The sequence below is a fragment of the Pan paniscus genome, chromosome 2, assembly GCF_029289425.2.
Source record: "Pan paniscus chromosome 2, NHGRI_mPanPan1-v2.0_pri, whole genome shotgun sequence".
Lineage (NCBI taxonomy): Eukaryota > Metazoa > Chordata > Mammalia > Primates > Hominidae > Pan > Pan paniscus.
In genome coordinates this window covers 167,537,578-167,559,365 of record NC_085926.1, presented here as the reverse complement: position 1 = coordinate 167,559,365, position 21,788 = coordinate 167,537,578, and the positions used below count along the sequence as shown (strand labels likewise).

At 42.2% G+C, this 21,788-nt stretch overlaps 1 protein-coding gene across 4 annotated transcripts in view; it reads left to right on the top strand.

Annotated features, from left to right (window-relative positions):
- The first annotated feature begins 1,392 nt into the window (after nucleotides 1-1,392).
- The window catches only part of MECOM (MDS1 and EVI1 complex locus), a 578,348-nt gene continuing 557,952 nt past the window's right edge, over nucleotides 1,393-21,788 (top strand). For all 4 annotated transcript variants that reach the window (XM_057301958.2, XM_057301957.2, XM_057301956.2 and 1 more), the window contains exon 1: nucleotides 1,393-1,747. In XM_057301958.2, coding sequence (XP_057157941.1) covers nucleotides 1,711-1,747 — 37 coding nt within the window. In that variant the 5' untranslated portion in view covers nucleotides 1,393-1,710. The remainder of the gene's footprint in view (nucleotides 1,748-21,788) is intronic.

Here is a 21,788-nt window from a genome sequence, read left to right as displayed (position 1 = left end):
GGTTCTCCAGGGACCTCTATCTTACAGCCAAATGCCCCCAGAATTACACAGCTCTGGATAAACGAAAATGGTAGGCATCCTTAACAAGGACAAATTCTTTGAACTTTGATTCTCTTGAATAAAGAGATTTGCAGGCCATTGATACCCTTTGGGGTTGAACCTTGTTATTTGCTCTCTCATGCCTGCAGTCCTAGATTTGATAATAAATACCAACAGGTACGACTGGGCATTCTCAATGATTCCCCTTTCCCTCCACAGCCTTTGGCAAACTCATGCCCAGGACCTGCTTTTCTTTTCCTTTAACTTGAACATCAAGGATGTATTGTTGCAGCACGGAGACTGAAAAGATTGTAATTTTCTTTTATGGTATCTGGCAGGATTTGCAACAGATATTAATGGGGACATAAATAGCACATGGAAGGTATTGAACAAAACTGTTTAATGCAAGAAGGTTGTACCAAAAGAAAATCTATACCTAGTTGGGATTGATTCATACCTTGTACACAGCTAGCCCCTTTAGGAATTCCCATTTCTGAGTGGCACTTCATTGGTAAATCCTGTAATTAAAGGAAATTTCAACAACGTATTTTTTTAAGAGTGTGTGATTTTCCTCCCTACTCCTCTTTCTTTTGACCCCGAGGTTGTAGGTTTAAGCGAGTGAGTGAAAATGGCAGGCAAGCAGAGCTGCATCGGGAGGCGACCGGGACAGCAGTGGGGGAGGCCGGAAGGTGACAGCCGACCTCTGAGAAAGCAGGAGGTCTTTGGATGTCAAATGCCAGCGCCGGCCCGGACCCGGGAATCAAGGGTGATCATTACTACTTGGTAGGGAAAGAATACTGAAATGTCCCAAGGATGGCAGCAAGCATTGGTATTACAGCTAAAATCGAGGAAAAAACCAGTTATTTATTCTGCTTACAACCCTGAAAGCGGAAGCCGCAATAGCTTCAGTAGCAGTAGCAGCGGCAGCAGTAGATTTCTCAAGTTCAGGATGATTCTCACTTTCTCCTGGATTATTAGCCGAGGGTCCAGCCCTTCTAGTTCTTTAATAGGAGAAGGGTTTTTAAAAAATGTTTTTAAAGTTTTTTTCCCCCCTGGCTTCTTGCTTCCCTCGTAGATGGTATAGAAAAATGTCTGCAATTTATGGTGGGAAAAACAATAACAATAATCATGATACAAGCTTGTTGGCGATTCTAACATGGAATCAATCCTCTGCCCAAGCCTTTTCAATTCCCCCCTCCCCTTTTTTTGGGCGAGGTGTCTGCTCCCCTCTGGCTCCCTGCGTTCGCTCCCCGCCCCCCGCCGCCCTCCCCGCGGCTCCCTTTCTCCGCCTCCTCGGCGATTGCCATCTGACAAGATCTCCAAATCAAAGTGATAAATCGCTCCAAACTTTTTTTGGCGGCGCTGAGATGTTGGAGGGGCGTCTAGCGCGCATGTGCGAAGGTGTCCAAACTGACAATGCTGGAGAGATAGCGAGTGTGGATTGAGAGAAAGGGAGAGAGGGAGGGAGAGAGAGTGAAAGAAGAAAATACAGAGAGTGAGTTTGTGGAAGAGAGAGAGAGAAACAGGAGAGAGAGAAACAGGAGGGAGAGAGAGAGAGAGAGAGAGAGACAGGAGAGAGAGGGAGGGTGCGAGAGGGAGAGCAAAAGAAGGAAAGGATCCAAGAAAAAAAAGCCCCAACCACACACCAGCGGCTGCAGGACTGGGCACAGCATGAGATCCAAAGGCAGGGCAAGGAAACTGGCCACAAGTAGGTGCAATATCCCTTTTCTATTGGCTTTTCCCCCTCCTCTGCCATCTTGCATATCTGTCTCTAGCGCTCCGGGAGGGAGCGCGGGCTGCCTCTTGCGCCGGGGCCCCGGGTGGAGGGCAGGCGGAGCGCAGCCCCAGCAACCTGCCGGTTCCAGTCTCTGCTCCCGGTCGCCCGCGCTCTCGCTCCCGGGTTGGGCGCCGGAGGAGCCTGGGCAGCCCTCAGTCCCGCGCACCGACCAGCTGTGGCAACCCCGGGGTGGGGGTGGGGGTGGGGGCAGCAAAGACTAGGGGTGGGAGGGAGGAGAGAGCGCGAGAGTGAGCGCGAAGGGGTGGGGTGGGGGGGAAGAGAAGAGGAGAAAGTCTCCCCCTCCCCTCCCCTTCCCCCCAGGCGGGGGAGAGTTGCCTCTGGCCAACCAGCTAGTCCCGGGTGTGGGAGGAGGGGGGCGCGGGGGATGGGGGGGCGGGCAGGAGAAGGGAGCCTTTTCGAGCCTCGGTTTGTTTCTGGGGTTTGGGTAGGGTAGGCGGCTCAGAGGGAGCCACAGTGGCGGCGGCGGCGGGCGGCTGTGGTGGAGTTGGGAAAAGTTGCGAGGCGGCCGCTGGAAGTTGCGCGGGCGGGCGGGTGGACTGCGCCGAGCCGCGGCTGCGGTAGTGGGCGCTGTGCGCTCGGCCATGCTCTCCGGCGCGGCGCTGCGCGGCGGGAGGACTGCGGCGGGGAGTAGGGGACACCAAGGTGGGGGCTGAGATCGCGGGGTGGGGGCGGGGGCACGGGCAGAGCAGAGCAGAGCTACCGGCTCCGCACAGCCACGCGCAGGTGGGGAGGAAAGAGGCCCAGCGAGCGCTCGGACGTGGGGAGAGAAGAGGCCCAGCTAGCGCTCGGAGAGCCGGGAGTGGAGGGCACACAGCCAGCGGCGGCAGCCTAGGAGCAGGAGGCAGAGAGGGCGCGCTGCGACCCGCGCACCTCGGGCTGGCTGGGCGCCGAGCAAACCCCAGGGGGCGGGCTGCCAGAGCGTTGGGCCGCGGAGAGGGCGCAGCGCAGCCTCCGGCGCTTCGTCTGGGTGCAGCCTGGGTCCAGGGTCAATAACCCTCCCCGGCGCCCCCTGCCTGCCCGGCGCGGAGCGGCCTTGGTCTGGCGGGATGTGGGCTAAGGGGTTTGGGGAGGGGGCGGTGGGAGTCCCATCCCCCACTCGTACAGCAAAAGTGTTGGATGACTCGCCTGGCTTTGCCGGCGGGGCCCACACTTTCCCACACGGTGTGATGCTCCGCCAGGACTGTAGACGACAGAGCTGCGTTTGTCCAAATGCTTCTACTTCGAGTTGAAGGGGACTCAGGGGCACTGAGCCCTGGAGCGGCTGGGAGCGCTCTTCCTTGAGGTGTCAATAGGCGGGGCTGGAGCTGCCTCGGGAGTGGACAGGCCGCGGTTCTCTCTCCCACACTCGCACTCGCCGAAAACAGAACTCTCTAATTGTGTTGTTTACGGAACGCAGAAATGAGAGATCGGAGATGGGTGGGATGCTTCTCCCCAGTGAAATCCCAGTCTCCCCCCGCGCGACCCTCGCACATTAGAACCAAATACGGTAGGTATCGTATCCACGCCTCCTTGCTCACTGCGTCCCTGCAGCAGCCCGGGAAGTCGGCGGCACCTCAGCAGGCTCGGCTTCGCGGGCAGTGGAGTCGGCGGTGTAGCCCCGCGAGATGCTGTCATCCCAGGCGCCTTTCCAGTGCTTTGTGCAGTCCTCACCCAAGCACTCGTACACTCCCCGATGCATTTCCTTTCCCCTGGGTCTGAGAAATCAACCTAAATATAGGGCTCTTTGGGTCATCAGTCCATCTGTTTCTCTTTTGGGTATTGTTCTTTACACTCGCTGCTACAGTGTCAAAGGGCGCCGGTGGAACTGTTTTCCCTGTTTGCTTTTAAATGAGGCCGATGTCTTTATTTTCATCTGAAGGGAAATAAATGTACATATACTTGAGGTTTGCGGGCTTCGATTTGGACTAAAGGTTGGGAGAGAGAGAGTGTGTGTGTGTGTGGGGGGGGGGGAGTTGGCGGGAGTGGGATGGTGGGTGGGGGTGGGTAGCCCTTTTCAACCATGCCTAAGTTGTGAAGTGAAAGCTTAAGGCTTCGCGCCGCAACTCACTGCCCGATAACTTCTGAAGTGAAAGCAGAACACAAAACCCTTCGAATTTTCTTGAGCAACTTTTTCAACTATTTTAATTGCCAAGCAAGACATACGATGCCGTCTTAAAATATTCCCGCACGCACAGTCCACTCAACATCCAGAAACTGAGCCTCGTTTCCGATCTGATGATACTTGTCATTCAACTGGTGGGAGACCCATTTATTTTGTCCCTAGGGTCTCTAAGGATGCTGCTGCCGCTTTCTGATAGCTAGATCTCAACTCTTACAAACTTTTACTAAGCCTCAGATTCCCGCTTGCACTACTCCAGCTGTTGCTGCCGCAGCTGCCTTTCTCAGACAGAAGCGCTGCGTTGCAATTCTTCAGTTACAATCTGGGTAATAAAGGAAATCATATTAAAACTACAGATTTTTGTATTTTAAAGCGCGATTTCCTTCCCCCGAGTAGCGCGTGGCGGAGATGGTTGGTGACCCCTGCGGTGCAATCATCCAACGAAAACTTCACTGCTCTGCACCAGTTTTTCTTTTTCTGGGTTTAGAAGGGGCGTTGTGACTACAATACTTTAAAAAACAAAACTACCTTTATTGTGGCAAGAGAAAACATTACAATGGAAACAAATTACATATAAATAGTTGTTTTCTCGGTAGCTTGTTGTTCTTTTTGTCTTTTGTAAATTTCTTTGGTGGTCTTAAGTCCTGATTTGGCCTTGGCTACAGTACAGGAGCCCATGGACCTAGACCAGAGACCACGGACCCTGAAAATACCCACTGAATCTACACCGAGATTGAATGCACAACACAGTTTGCAACTTGTAAGGCTTGCGTTTTATACAGTAGTTGAAACCGATAAATTCGTTGTAAATCATTTGGGAAGGTTAAAAAATTTAATTAAAAATAAAATGAAAGGCAGGAAGATTGACATTCGTAGTGCCTAACGCCCCTGAATTTTATTTCCATCTTTAAGAAAAGAAAACCAAAAGCCAAACCGACTCTGGTAGCGCGGGGAGACTTCCCAGCCGTTTTCTTGGGCAGCTAGGACAGCACCTGGGCCGTGCCAGAAATGCCAGTTGCTATGGTCCTGATGGATGGAAAGGAAGTGCAGGTTGGGTCTGCCCAGCATGTCTAAAGCCTGAAATACCGAAGCCACCCTTACCTTACTTCCCCAAAGTGACAACGCGCGGGAATTCAGTCACAGCAGAGAACGAGTTGCATCCGGTAACTCCCTTAGCTACCGGTCCCCCAGAAGTCTCGTAAAGTCGCAAAAGGCGATGCGATTAGCAAGACCGCGGCAAGGGGGGCACTTGTTACTCCTACACTTGCTCTCTGTTTAAAAAAAGGCTCTGAAGTAGGAAAGGTAGATGCCGACCCTTTCTCCCGTCCTTAAACTACTCACCTTGTCAGCCCAGTAACTAAGATAAACACAACAAAACAACCCCCCCCCCACAACAACAAACACAACACCCAGATTCAGGCATTCACTCTCTGTATGCCCACCTACTTGGGTTTTCCTTCATCCTTAAGAAACTCAGATGAAAACAGAGCTTTGTTTTAAAAAATACTTTTATTTGTTTATTTCAGATTGCTTCTGAGGAGGAAAATCCTTCTCCCAACGGAGGCCGAGGCCCCTTCTAGGAAGGCGGTTTATTTGCCATTACTTGACCATTACCCCGGCTTAGGGCTTCTTTATTGCATTTGGCACTTGAAGCACAGTCTTCTTGCAGTATTTTGATGTGTTTTGCAAAAAAAAAAAAAAAAAAAATCTGTGTTTAGGGGAAGGTTAATTACGCTTTTCATTCTTCCCTCATCTCCAGCACTGTGGAAGGGAACGGTTCATTAGCTGTAGAGGCAGAAAGGCTAAAAAGCAAGGCTTCTTTTTTTATTTATAGGGACTGCAGAGTTGCAGGTCTTGGCTATAGAGTGCATGTGAGTGTGTGTGTGAATGTGAGTGAGTGTGACTTTTGCCGGCTAGCCCAGCTCCCAGGCTTTCTGAGCCAAGGCCTCCCCTGGGCCCTGGGGCCGGCTTCCTGCAGGGACAGACATTCAACATGTAGGACTAGAAATTAACATGTCATTCCACGAATTTTGGTTTCTTTCTTTCTTTCTTTCTCTTTCTTTCTTTCTTTTCTTTTCTTTTTTTTTTTTTTTTTTTTTTTGGAGTTGAAGGTAAGGAGTCGTAAGCAATTTCTCTTTAAACATGTTACTGTTTGGGAGTTTATTTTATTTTGTAAGTTGGGGCCGGGTTATCCGAGGCTGCAGTTATGACCTGGGGCAGGAAGGGGGGACGCCCTCCTCCCCGGGCTAGAAGGTCAAGAGAGCGGAGTTGCCCCCGGCACGCCCCGCTCGGCCCCCTCTCTCCCGGCACCCCCCTGCGCGTTGCCTCCGCTGGAAGCGGGCGGTGAGATGGAGAACCTTGACTTGTCATCTCCTGGTCACCGGCTTTTCCCCTGTTCCCAAGGCACCCAGAGCCCTGTTCCCAAGAGCTGAGCCCTCCCACGCTTCATCTCAAAACCGTCTGGTGCTGGGGAAGTGGCCCAAGATGGACGTGGGGGTGGGACTCTTGCCTGGCGCGCTGCTTCCCTCGGAGCTGGGTTTACATTGACAGTGTAAACTCACACCCACACATGCGCGTGCACACCCACACACGTCTTGGCTTCAGGAAGACAAGGAGCACTCTTGCGCGGAGGGCAGGCACACACTCACTCATTCACTCTCCCTGTTGGGACAGGCTCCTTCCTAGCCTCATAGGGCAAGGGAGAGTGAGTTTGGGGAAGAGATGGGGTGGGAGGGAACAGTTACACTCTGATGATGCCAGGTACATTTTTTTGGAGTGACGGTTAACCCTTCTTCCCCTGGAAGCCGCTGTCTAGGCATTTTCTAAAACGGTCTGTGGGGTCTGCTTTTCTTTTCTCCTGGACGGCGCAGGATAAATCATTAGTTCCCTCCCTACTTCCCCACTCCACTAGCCACGGTCTTCTTTCTAAAATTAGATTTCCCCCTTCCCACTCTTCTGGCCTTCAGAGTTTACCAGGGAATTTTCAAGGAAATTGGCTGTATAGTGAGAACAAGTGTGAGGAAGAGGATAAAGAGGAGACAGACAAATCGATCAGAAAACCAGAGAGGGAGACAGGAAAGGAGAAATAGTGTAGTTCTTCCAGATCCTTAGTTTGCACACAGATTGGTATTATTCTCCCCAGCCCCTCCAGGAAATGAAAAAAGTATAATCCTTGTTAATTACCTTTGCTTACTACAAGCCATACAAGAAACTTCAGAGATGTCTCTACATAGGGAAGAAACTGTTTACAAGACTCTTTCAAAAGTGTGACATATTGCTCTAGTTCAGCACTAAAAAGCTAAACACACTTAGCCTCCTTTGAAGTGCCCTGGCTGGGGCAGCTTATTTGAGTGTGGTTCAGATATTGCTGTGGGTATAACTAATGGCTTCTACCTATTTAGCTCAAGTGGGAGGAGAGAAAGGCCTGAATTCCTTGTCCAATGGGTCCCTCTGGAGACTGGGTTCTGGCTTCTTGCCAATTCTGTACAATGTCAACATTGAATATTTGAATTCCCAGACTCTATTTAACAAGTTTCTAAATAAATAAACTCATTGTGTGTCTGTGTTTAAAATTATTTCACCTCTTTCATAAAAGCTACAGCATCTTATTACATTGGCCTTGCAAGTTGATTTAAAAAAAATAAACAAACAGATCTCAAGGCATTTTAATAGCCAGATCTCCACAATTTGTATGTATTGTGAAGCCATTCTCTCACGTGTGGCTGTGTAGGGGTTACCTAGAGGGATCGTGATAGTGAATTATAATAAAAACCCCAACTAAGTTCAGAAAGTAAGTGAAATATTAACTGCGTCTGAAGGGAGCCTTGACTGTGTAACTTTAGTGTATTTAGATATTTGTTAATTTTGTCTACTGGGTCTACAGGGGACAGAGAGCCTCACTGATGTGTTCTAAATGGTTGTCTGAATACAGATCCCCCTTCCCTATTGGTATCAGTAGGTCTAGAACTCTGCCCAGATGGTTTTGTTTCTAGGCATTTTTTATCTGTGTATGTCCTTGTAAGTTGGAAGGAGTAAATATATAGATATTATCTTCATATTTCACTTTGGTGAAAAAACCACAAGTCCTATGGTTTTACTAATTATTCAGCATTTAAACATCCATACAGCATTTTTATCTATATAGAAACATAGTTGTTCTAAGAAGTACATACTGAATTTTTTTTAAGGCAAGTTCTAGTCCTTTTGAAAGTGTGGACCACATCTGGAGTTGTTAGGAAAGAAAGTGGAATTTACTCTAATTTATGTGTATAAAATACAATGTTATTAGAAAGAATGGGATTTGAAAGGGCACACAGCAAAACCCATAACATTTAGTGGGTAATGTGGAGAACTCAAAGCCAAGACAAAAATACCATCAACCCATGCAAACCCTAAAATAGATTACAATGACCTCAGTCATTTTCATTTTCAAAAATAATAGCCATGATTAAAATGGGGGAGTGTTTTGCTTGGAACCATACTCTTCGGCATTATTATAAAAGCTGTTTTGTGGTTAAAGAACTGTTTCATTACGGAAAAAAAAGGGAACTGAATTTTTAATCAAATTCCTGACTCTTCAAAAGCGCTCATTCTTGAATTAATTCTTATTTTGATTTTAGTTATTATTCTTATTCATTAGCAAACGTGCTTTTGGCTTGTATATTCAGCCAAATTCTTGACTACTGACTTTTATAACAATTCTAAAGGAGAAATTTATTTAGAAAAGGATTTTATTATGTTAGTAAACATGTGTGTAGGGGTCATTAACTACACAACATAAAGAACCAACATTTCCTAAACCTTGTTCAAGAATCTGCCTAAATGAATTAGTTGTATATGTCAAGGTTGTTCAAATGATGACATTTATGAATGAAAGTGCTTGTACATGGCAGTTTTTGTGCTTTGGCGATGGGCAGGCTTACACAACAAATATCAATGTGCTAGGCCCTGTGCATGGGCAAGCCATGTTCCCTACTCTCACAAGCATTACAAACGTGCACATCAGTGTTTGAATCTGGGCATGATCCCTGATTGAAAAGTCAGATCCTCTTCAAGTTATTGATTGCCTCTGAGGCCTAGCATCTTTACTTGTGAAGTGGGAGTAATACTACCCTCCTTGGGCTGCTGTGAGAGTTAATTGGTATAATGTGTGCAAAGTACCCAAGGCACATGCTCAATAAATCTTAGTGGGTTTCAGTTTCCTTATAATTTATCAGTTAAATTTTCTGAAGAAGAAACATCCTTTTTTTTCCCCTCCTGTTTAATGTTTTTATCCAGTTTCCTTTTTAAAAGTATTTACATGTCTATGGTAAGCATTTTGTATGTCTTCTCAATAAATTATGCCCTCAGAATGAAGGGAAGTCATATCTAAAATTTGGGCACATTAAAACTGTCCATACCAAGCCAAACTAGGCAGTAAATTTGTTCTGAAAACTTGAGCATCTTCCTTTGCCCTTTATTTGGAGTCGGGGTGAGGGGGATGTGTAAATAAAATGATTGAGATTTCAACTTTTCCCCACAGATTTTGGCATTGTATAGCCACACAGTCCTAATTTAGTTTTGCATACTCTCTAGTTGTCATTAGTCAATAATCCCTCCTGAATGAAAATTTGACTTTTAGTGGATTGAGTTTGTAGGTCACTTTACTACTGCAGCTGGGTTGCTCCTCTTTAAATGAATGGATTAGACTAGAGCAGAGCCTGTAAATTTGCAGGTACCATAAATGAGTGAAGCAAGGTGGGTATAAGCCTTAAGCTCTCTCCTATTTTTATTTAATTTTTTGACACCCAGCCTTTGTATTTCAGAACAAGAGGGAGTGGCGGGGATGGTGGGAAACTGGCAGTTCAAGACTCCTCTAAAGGTGGCAGCTTCTTGTCAGCTCCAGCTCACTGTTACCATTTGGGCAAGGGGGTTCAGGGCCGCCAGGTCTTCCACTTTTTAAGAGAAGCCACAAATCTGGGTTTTTATGTAAGTTTTCTCTACTTTATGAAATGTTGATTCAATTTTAAAAAATTCTGCAGGCCCAACCAAACACCTCTGCCTGCAATATATAGTTTGTAGGGTTTGCAATGTCCAGATTCATTGATTTCCAAGGGTGCTTCAAAGTTTCATTTTATGGTGATATCCAGAATGGTTTTTGAATATTACCTTGTGTTTTTAAGATCTATATCTTCTTCCCCACCTCAAGTTAATATGTGTGTGTGTGTGTGTGTGTGTTTTGATAGGTGGAAGTACTTATTACAGAATCTGATATCTGGCCATTTATCTGGAAAAATAGTCTTTTACAACTATGTTGTGTCTTTCTTTCCCTCCATGCCGTTTCATCATTAATTGGCTTAAGAAAATAAACTGAAGCATTCCCTCCCCTTCTTGTATCCACTGGCCACCATTCTTTCTTATTTCTCACTAAACCCAATTCTTTGATTTGTGGGCTGGGGGTTGGGCAGTAAATCATTAGGAGACAGTCATCTGTGGTTTTCCACAGTGGGAGAAGGAGTCATTTGGCTACTGTGGATATTCAGAGGAAGAGTTCACCCCTGCCCTCCTAGGAGGGTCCAGATGTAATGTCCTGTACATCTGTAACTGAGGAACCCAACTGATTTTTAAGACCTGAACCTAGGATGGAGAAATAAGTTTTTAAGGGATGAATGTCTTATTTGAGAAGAGTGGCTTTCCATGTAGGAAGGTCATATATGTTCGGGTAACATGTGAAAATAAACATACTTTGCTCTGTTTATTATCATGAGTTGTATTTCTAGCAGAAGTGATAGGTGAATAACAGGTAAAATTAAGTCTTTAGGATTAAAAGTTGTGGTGATGGAATGTCAACACAATGGACTCTCCTGATAAAGATTTGACTGAGCACTTTATAATATCTAACTCAATACTGTAGTCATGGGACTTGTCAGTGAATACATGTCACTATCAGTGAATATTGTTGGGAATATCATCGGATAATGCAATTCTTTTAGAGGAAGATTCTGAGTAGTGATGAACCATGCATATAAGCATTATCAATGAGTTATCACCTCATTCTCAATCTTTATACCTGATGCTGAATCTCACATTCCTTAGCTTGGCTGTTGAGGGGCTCTACTTTTGTGCCAGAAGAATGTGGTGACTCTTGAGTACAGGTCGGGAGTGAGATTTGCCTGGGTTTGAATCCTGGCTCCACCATTTACTAGCTGGTTGAAATGAAGGCAAGCCATGTAACCTTTTTGTGCCTCAGTTTCCTTACTTGTGGACTAGAGGTACTTACCTCATGTGAGGATTTGATCAAACTAATGCATTTAGAGTGCCTTAAATAGAATAAGAGTTCAATACATTATTTTATTGACTTTTCAGGCTTGTCTTATTCAAGACTGGTCCATTCAGCCTACCTTGTTTACTCATTCTGTACCTCTCAGTCTCTTATCAGCCTACTCTTGTGTTTCTACCATCCAAATTTTGGCCATAATGTTGCCATAGTTTGTAAATCTACCCATACTGTACACTGACTGTCAAAATCTAACTCCTCTAAGATATCATTTGAACTCCTGCTTCTTCATGATCTCTCCTGGAGATATGACTTCTATGTTATTTCATTCCAATAGTATGGAATTGTCTTTATCTATCATCATTTTGGCATTTTATTGTAAATTGCTTGTCTTCATGGTATATATCTTATTTTTCTAGGTAAACTGTAAAACTCCTGGAGAGCCCATTTCTGTTTTGTATAGGGCCTAATACTATGCTTTGCATATGGCAGATATCAATATGATTAGGTGATGGTGGTTAGCAATGGGCTTTGGTGGATTATGTGAACCCCTTCAATTTCTTTGGCTGCAAAACCTGTGCAGTTAAGTAATGTCGGCACCAGAATTCTGGGATATCTGACATTTCAAGTGCATACTAAATCCACAATTGACCTATTTTGACAGTGATAAACCACCTGGAAAGTGGAGTATTATTCCTAATTTTCACCAATAATGTCCCTCATTTTGCCAGTGCAGGTATAGCCCATGACCCCTCACTTAAATCACAAATTGTTATTGATCTTAAACTCTGTACTAGACCTGATTCTGGAGAATGTCAAAGGAGTCAAGGTAGAAATGGTAAAACATTCTGTGGACTCATGTAATTCCTAGGGATTTGGGAATATTCAGTTTACAAGTCATCAGAAGCCAAGTTTTTACCTAAATCCTAACACCAATGTAGGCAGTTTTGCTGCCTAATATTTATGCTCTATTAATATAGAGCATGGTGTCAAGCACTTTGCTGTATATTTAAATGCACTTTTATGATTAAAGATTCTTTCAAACAATTTAAGGTTGATAGATAATGTATTGAATCTTGTTTTACTGATTAAATTAACCCAACTCACTCAACTCTGTTCCCTTAATTCAAGTGCAAACATGACTTCTTCTTCTCTGCCCCTCCCCACTCCTCTAACCCCCATCTGTCATTTCACAAATCGACCATCTCTATAGAGAAAATAGGACTGTCTGTGTCTTGGACAACTATCCTCAAGTCCTGAATGATTACAGGCTTTTAGTGCCTGTTAGGAGTTTTCTTTTACCAAGAACAGCCATATATGGTTTCTTGTGCACTTAGGACTGCTCCTAAGTCAATGGGAACTCCTTTAAATGAGGGTAAGACTAAGACCCACAGCTTTTATGCTTAGCATAGACTTTACCTTTGGTGGGAACTATGAAATTAGTAATAAAATGTTTCATGATAAAATGATAATAAAAACGAATGGAGGGATGGAATAACTATCTTGGTTTTGGCTAGGGTCATAGTTCATGACCTTCTTTTGGGTCCCAGACTCCTGTGAGAATCTCATAGAAAGTATGGAGCTTCTTTCCAGAAAATACACATGCAAGAAACATTTTCATACAATTTTAGCAGCTCATGGATTTCTAAATTTCTAAATGGTTGAATGGGGGTTCAACCATTTTTTCAGACTTGATTCACCTTAGCATGTTTATTATAAAACATCTTAAAGTTTTTATCAATCTTTTTTCATTATCTTATACACAATATTTTTCTTGTTACAAAATTTATACACAATAATTTTTAAATGAAAAGAATGTATAAAATAAAAATGAAAGTTATTTTCTTTCTTTTTTGTCATAAATTGCCTGCAGATGACCACCATTCATCCTTTAGTGTAGCTTCCAGCAGATTTTTTCCCCCATGCATATATTAGCACATACATACATATAGATTTACAACTTTTTACAGCAAATTGCCTTTTCTTTTTTTTCTTCTTTGTAGGTTATTGGGTTACTAGTGATATTTGGTTACATGAGTAAGTTTTTTAGTGGTGATTTGTGAGATTTTGGTGCACCCATCATCTGAGCAGTATACACCGCACCATATTTGTAGTCTTATCCCTCATCCCCTCTCCACCCTTCCCCCCAAGTCCATTGTATCATTCTTATGCCTTTGCATCCCCATAGCTTAGCTCCCATATATCAGCGAGAACATCAATGTTTGGTTTTCCATTCCTGAGTTACTTCACTTAGAATAATAGTCTCCAATCTCATCCAGGTCGCTGCAAATGCCATAACCAAAAAAGAAAACTACAGACCAATATCCTGATGAACATAGATGCTAAAATCCTTAACAACATAGTAGCTAACCAAATTCAACAACTTATCAAAAAGATAATCCACCATGATCAAGTGGGTTTCGTACCACTTGCAGGGATGGTTTAACATACACAAGTCAATAAATATGATACACTACATAAACAGAATTAAAAACAAAAATCACATGATCATCTCAATAGATGCAGAAAAGGCATTTGACAAAATCCAGCATCCCTTTAGGATTAAAACTTTCAGCAAAATTGGCATTTAAGGGACATACCTCAATGTACTAAAAGCATTATTTTATTGTGACAAACCCACGGCCAACATAACACTGAGTGGGGAAAAGTTGAAAGCATTCCGTCTGCAAACTGGAACAAGACAATGATGCCCACTCTCACCACTCCTCTTCAACACAGTACTGGAAGTCCTAGTCAGAGCAATCAGACAAGAGAAAGAAATAAAGGGCTTTTTCTTTTTTTAAACTTAATATACCTTGGATTTTTGTCTGTATGTATCAATCTAAACCATTCTTTTTAAAGGCAGAAGATCCTCTATTGTTTAGATCTAACACATTTCATTGAACCAATTCCCTGTGGATGACATTTGGGTAGTGTCCAGTTTTCAGAACAAAACAGACAGAGAAGTTCCCCAAACCAGGACCCAAAGGAATATGAAAGTGAAGTCTGCAATTAAAGGGAGCTCACAGTTCAGGGTGAAGTGTGCTGGCCTCTGAGACACGGGCACAGCAGGGCTTTGGGAAGGTCATAGAGGATTGCTTCACTGTCAGGGCAGATCAGATTTCCAAGCATCTTTGGCTTCTGGAGGATCAAGGGTCTAAAACCAGAGCTAAGGTATATCTTTCTAAAATCCACTGTGATATATCTGTGCTATTTCAAGCTTACTGGATTATTCCAGGTCTTATATTATGCTCCATTTCCATTTCTTCCTGCTGCTTGGAACAGGCTGTAGCTGAAATCAATCCATGTAGCCCAAACTGGGTAAGGATAAGTAAGTTGTCAGAGTTTCAGGCCTCAAGGCTTTTTTGTTGTTGTTAAGTGATTTCCTTGTTTGTGTGGGACATTATTATCATACTGCCTTATCCTGTACATGTACCTAAAGCCAACTGATGCTACTAGACCCACCAAAACTTTTTTGATGTTCTTTAAAAAATTACCCACAATAATTTCTAGCTTATGAATTATGAAGACCATTTTTATAGAAAAATGTTTTTCACTGGGTAATCAGACTATGGGAAAATTTTTATAATGGAAACTATCTTTTACTTTTAACTATAGCATAAAAAATATGACAGTATAGTGTTACACACTAAAGCCCATCAGATGCAAAATTCCAGTTTTTGATTATAAGTTATAAACCAGGATAGAGAGACTTCTGAAAAGTGGTTTTCTTTGGCAATGATGTTGTTGATTAAATATAAAAAATTCAGAAAAAATTAGTTCAGACCATTCCTTTACACAGAAGGTTACAAAAATGGAATAGCTGGGTTTTGGTTCTACTGGCAAGAACTATTTTGCTTATTAAAACTCATTGGATTATATCAGATTGCAAACATATTGGACATTTTAGATTGGATTTGAAAAGGTACCATTCAAGGAATTAAAATTATTCATATAAATCTTTAAGGGATTAATTTACTTGGCAATTTTAATTCCTTAGAGCACAATATTTGTTTCAAATGCGTACTTTTTTGGTGTGGATGTTTACTGGTTGTTCCATGAGGGCATTACTCTATTAACATTTTTCAAAGTATATTTTAAGTTAGATCAATCAAATTGAATTAATGAATAGTTATCAAGTACCTAGCATATGTAAGGCATGATGAGTTAAATCCTATAAACACTCAATTTCCTGAAAATATTGAACACCGACATTTGACAGACATACATATACCCCTGAAAATGATTTACTAACAGGGACAAAAATATCCATGACTACAAACTGGTTTTGTGAGCTTGGAATACTGAATCCTAAGCCTCTCTCTTCTCCAGATATTTTGTTTTCCTATTTTTTTTTTTTTTTTTTTTTGAGATGGAGTTTCGCTCTTGCCGCCCAGGCTGGAGTGCAATGGCGCGATCTTGGCTCACTGCAACCTCCGCCTCCTGGGTTCAAGCGATTCTCTTGCCTCAGCCTCTGGAGTAGCTGAGACAGGGTTTCACCATGGTGCCCAGGCTGGTCTCGAACTTGTGCGCTCAAATGATCTGCAAGCCTCAGCCTCCCAAAGTGCTGGGATTACAGGAGTGAGCCACTGTGTCAGCCTGATGTTTTCCTGGAAAGTCTGCCTATCACATTTGTCTGTTGTTAGGGAAATGCTGATTGCAATAACTGAGTAAGATGTAGGATGTATTTACATAGCCCATAAACACTTTATAGAAATACAAGCCTTGGGTCTGCAGATGGGCAAATTACTCCTTCCATGCTCACAGTTTTAGCGTATTTTATCCTTTGTGCAGTTAGAGCAAACTTTCCCATCACAGTTCAAGAACAAATTCTCTTTAAAAGATCTCATTCCTCCAGCTTCTTGCCACTTACAAGAGCATCACTGTCTGAGAGCAAAGATCTGATTAAAATGCCCAAACTGAAGTCTCCATGGTTTCCAAAGGTGTATCTTTCTGCTAGGTTCAATTTTTATCCAGTAGAAGATAGTGCTACCCCCAAACTGACATAGACTCATAGAAGTGGCTTGTCTCTCAGGCTGGCATGTGATTTTCTTGTTCATGAAACAGAAATAAGAATAAAAAGCGCTGCCTTCTCTTCCAACTGTCTTTGCCAACCATCTTGCTGAGCTATGTGTATGCATCCAGGCCAATGTTCCAGCCACTAGGCTTGGCACAGAAATCAGTGCATTGAACATCGTTACTTTTGGGCACAGTCTGAAATTCTAAGCAAAATTCCCCATTTGCCTAAATGCTTAAGATGCGAGTGATTTACGTATTCTGTTGATAATGATGCAGTATTAAAATACCAGCAGAGACCGTGGTTTGACCCATGAAGCAGCATTGTATCATATATATTTTTTTGACCTAAAAATACTGGGTAGATGGATCATTAGAGGATGGGAAATGTCAAGGTAAAGAGCATTATATGTCTAGGGTTTTCAAAGTGCCTCATGGTCTGTATATCAGATCTCTCTTCCTGCCCTCAAATTATGGTAATATCAGTCACCAAGGTTTTATCTTCAAGAAGACAAAATACTCTGATACCTAATACAGTATAATGAGCTCCATCTTAGTTAACCTTCCAAGTGAATCCTTGGCATTGGCCAGGACTTGTAGAATGTGACATTTGTTTCCTTCTACTGCTTCTGGAGTAATTATCTAACCATGTCATAACATGTCATTATGAAACTTGTTAATTACTAATAACTTTCCTAAGAGGAAAATGCTCTCTGTGGTGTTTTGAGCCCTCCCTGCCTTGAAGATAGGGACTTGTTTTTTTTCTTAGGCATGATCATCTCAAAACTTCAGTATATTTTGGGTACCGTAAACATGTTTTCTGGCAGATAATGCTGGCTGGGACGTCAGGATGTAGGGGTTTGAGTCTCAAGTTTGCTACTCATCAGTATGGTATCCTTCTGCAGGGCATTAACCCTCTGAGCCTCAGTGTCCTCAAGTGTAAGAGAGGAACAATAACTACCTCTGTTTGCTTCTTCCAGACCAGCAATGCTAACATAAGATGGCATATGTATAAGCTTTTATCAGCTGCAAAAAGCTGTGTAAATTTAACACACACAGAATTTCTTATTATAAACTCTAGAAATTATAGAATATTAAAAATGCTAAGAGGGTATTAAGAATGTAGACTCTGGAACCACATTATTAAGGTTTTGCAGTTTTAATTCCTTAGAGCACAATATTTGTTCCAAATGCGTATTTTTTTGGTGTGGATGTTTACAGGTTGTTCCATGAGGGCATTACTCTAGTTAACATTTTTCAAAGCATATTTTAAATTAGATGGCTTGGTTCTGTCACTACCTAGCTGTGTGGGCATTGGCCAGCTATTTACTTCTCTGTGCCTGAATGTCATCATCTGTAAAATGGAGATAATTTATAACAGCAACAATAAGTAATAACGCCAGTCAAGGTTGTTAAGTGTTCATGCGTCACTGCAGTTAATCCTCACATCTCTATGAGGTGGAGGATATTATTGTCTTAGCTTAGAGATGAGCGCTCTGGAGACATGTTTGTTCTTTGCTCCAGGCCTCTCAGCTTTAAGTACAGAGCCAGGATCCAAACCTTGATCTGCTTTACAATAAAGTCGAAGAACTTAATCTGAATGAATGCTCCACTGCCTTATTTTTTTAAATCCAGAAATAAAAGTAGAACACTACATTGCCTGGGCATTCCAAAGCTCATAAAACGTAATAAGATTTTGGAAAAAAGACACTTTAACTTAAAGAAATGATTTCATACAACTCTTAGTAAAGAGGAATTTTGCTGCAATTTAAAATGAGAAATCTTCTTTTTATGACAGGGGCTGGTCATCCCTTCATCTTTCATTTTCTTCCTCAAGTTATCTGCATTGTGATTTTCTATTACGTTATGATTTTAGTTTTGTTTAGGGAGATCCAAATGTCTTGGTTGAATGAATGACTTAGGGATACTTCATTACTTCATTGCCTGACATCACAAGCTAATTATACCTTATCATTTACCAGTGAATAGATAGTGCTAGATTCAGATTTTCATTTCCTAAACAATGTATTGTGACAGTAAATATGCCCAAGCTCACCAGCATATTTTTAGGGCAAGGAAAGCTAGCTACAACTTTCTAATTTTTTTTTTTTTTTGTACAATACTTGAGACCAAGTCTCGTTCACTTATCCTCAATTTTGTTTTAATATCCAAATGACTTGGGCCTACAACAAAGTATTTGACTAGCTACTTAATTGAATGACCTGTAGAATTTAGATAAGGAAAGCCTAATGAGCTCTCAGATCTAGTTCTTTTTTAATTTATTATTATTTATTTATTTATTATACTTTAAGTTCTAGGGTACCTGTGCACAATGTGCAGTTTTGTTACATATGTATACATCGGCCATGTTGGTGTGCTGCACCCTTTAACTCGTCATTTACATTAGGTATGTCTCCTAATGCTATCCCTCCCCCTCCCCCTCCCCCCACCCCATGACAGGCCCCGGTGTGTGATGTTCCCTTTCCTGTGTCCAAGTGTTCTCATTGTTCAATTCCCACCTATGAGTGAGAACATGCGGTGTTTGGCACATGCACACGTATGTTTATTGCGGCACTATTCACAATAGCAAAGACTTGGAACCAACCCAAATGTCCATCAGTGATAGACTGGATTAAGAAAATGTGGCACATATACACCACGGAATACTATGCAGCCATAAAAAAGGATGAGTTCATGTCCTTTGTAGGGACATGGATGAAGCTGGAAGCCATCAATCTTTTTTTACTTTTAGGGAAAGAGCAGTGGACAAGTTAAGAGAAGAGACAGTGACTTTCAAATATGGCTGCATAGAATCACTTGGAATGCTTAAAAATACTAACCCCAATCCAATTAAATCAGAGTCTTTGGGGATGGGACTCAGGTAGTGGAGAGCAATGTGAGTCCCAGACATGAGAAACTGGGAAGCAGGAGGTCATTTTGATTAAACAATAGGGAGATAGCAGGGCTATTTCCAAATGCTACAATTGGGGGCTACTTCCAGCATTATATATATTTTCATATAGGGCTTCCTTTCAGTTTTTACAGGCATAGGGTTGTCTTTAAACTAGATAATGATCTTGCTTTCTGCCTATGATTTCTGGCCTTTGTAGCCGCAATAGATGAGAGATTTTCAGTTGTGAAAGACCATTGGTGGGGAAACTTCATCAAAGAGAGTGGATGTTTGTGGAGAATCCAGAAGCTCTGATATCTTTTTGACCATTTTGATCTGGTGGCCATTTCTAAGGAGACAATAATGTTTCTTCAGATTAAACAACAAGGTAAACAATAGAAAAAAACCCCAGAATCAGCAGCTGTTTTATGAGAGAGCACTTTACTATTGCTAGCCACTTTTGTCTTTTGGTTTTCTAGAATTCCAGACATAAATGTTTCTGCCAACCTTCCCATGCAAAGGAAGCAATGGGAATTCTACAGAAGGTGTGCAGGGAAACCAGAAAAAAAAATACATCTGTCTACTCAGAAATGTTAAAAAGCAGGATATTAGGTTTTAGGGTGGGATCGGGCTATATTTTAGGAAGTTTAGATGTTGAACGCCAGTGGCCCTTATGCTTGGTTGGTTTTAATCAATGCTATCAGTCACAGACTTCCATATACATGAAAATTCATTAAATAATCTCATTTGTTGTTGTTGGACAGCCTAGGTATGTTCAGTTGCACCTGAGAGTACATTTGGTCTGTGTTCCTAATGGTTCCGGAGGTTTAGTTGAGATCAGTGGGACGGACACAGAAACAGCCCCTGTTGAGAAACGCAGTCATTTGTGTGTACTTATGCCGAAGAAGAATGGCTTTACTCAAAGAGAGGACTAAGTCAGTAAAGAGGCATGAGTGTGTATTTATAAAATGTGTGCAGGTGTATATCTTTGGACACCTGAAGGGCCCACACTCCTTCAGTTTAGTTTTAACTGCTTGTTTCAAAACTATTAATAATTTTGCACAAACCTCTGAGAGATTTCATTTGGATTTTGCAGTTTATTTCAATGCTGTTTAATCTAATTGCCCCTTTGTTTTGTTCCCCCAAAATGATCACTTGAGTTTTATAATTTTTAGAATTTCCTTTGAACCAACTGTAAAGGAATATGATGGTTCAATTCTTGAAAAGAGAGATTAAAGCCAGGTTTTTATGAGAATTTTGAGTTTTAAAATTATAATGCCAGTGTAAGGTGAATATAAAATATAAAATGGTAGGGGCCGGGTGTGGTGGCTCACCCCTATAATCCCAGCACTTTGGGAGGGAGAGGCAGGTGGATCACCTGGGGTCAGGAGTTTGAGACCAGCCTGGCCAACATGGCAAAACTCTGTCTCTACTAAAAATACAAAAATTAGCCAGGCGTGGTGTCATGTGCCTGTAATTCCAGCTACTCAGGAGGCTGAGGAAAGAGAATTGCTTGAATCCAGGAGCCGGAGGTTGCAGTGAGCCAAGATTGTATCACTGCCCTCCAGCCTGGGCGACAGAGTGAGACCCTGTCTCAATAAATAAATAAATAAACAAACAAATAAATAAAATAAAATGCTAGGAACTGAACCAAGAGTAGAATTTTCTAGCCTCAGGAGTGGGGCTTCAGAATCATAACTATTTGAGATAATCTATGTATTTTAAGAGGATTATAAGTTATGGTGCAAGAGGAGTTTTGTAGCATACTATATGATAAACTAAAGAAAATAGAATGATTCTATTCTACAGTTGAGGCTTGAAATAAGGAAGATGAGGGTAAGTTTTTCTAGGCAATGCATACGAGGGGGTGAAACTGGTAAGAGAATGCTGGCTTACCTATTTCTTAGCTGCTAGACTGCATACATTCGTTGCTATCAGAGGCAGTTTTGTGACTTGTTTTATGAGAGTTGAGTATCTCTAGTTGAGAGACATCTTTTTCACTACACAGAAATTATTCATTTCATTTTCACTGTGTTAAATAAAATAGTTTCTGCTATAGAGTGTTTACATACCATTGAGATAAAATAGGAAGCTGTATTCTAAAAGTTAGACCCAATATTCTGAACCCAGTGGAGATGAAGGCCCAAGGTCAGGCCAGAGTTGTCATGATGCCATCAGTTAATGTTTTTGAAGCTTCCACTTGGTGAATGATTTTGGATGAAGGACTCTTTTTGTAATTTTATAAGTGACCTAATTCTCTCTTATGAAACTTATTTTGAGAGTAAGCAGAAGGAAATGGTAGTAATAACAAGATTGGTTTGTGCTCATTCACACTTTTCTGCCATTTGGATTCTGGGAGTGGTGGGGTGGGATACAGGATGGCAGAAGAAAGAATGTGGAAGAAAAACAGATGTGTAGCAGAAAGGGGATGTGCAAGGTGGAGCACATTTGGGGTACCTATAAGAGGGTTTCTTTAGAAAACACAGTGCTAATAACTCAATATTTAAAGGCTCATATTTGGGGGTTCACATATTTCCATTAATAGTTATGTGAAAAGAAAATTTAGCAAAATCAGATTGATGACTGATGTAATTTAATTAGACTCCAGCCTCATAAATATGCAATGTTATTTGAATGAGGAGTTGAATTATTAGGCTCCCTGAGAAAAAATGACAATTTGGTTTGCTTCAGA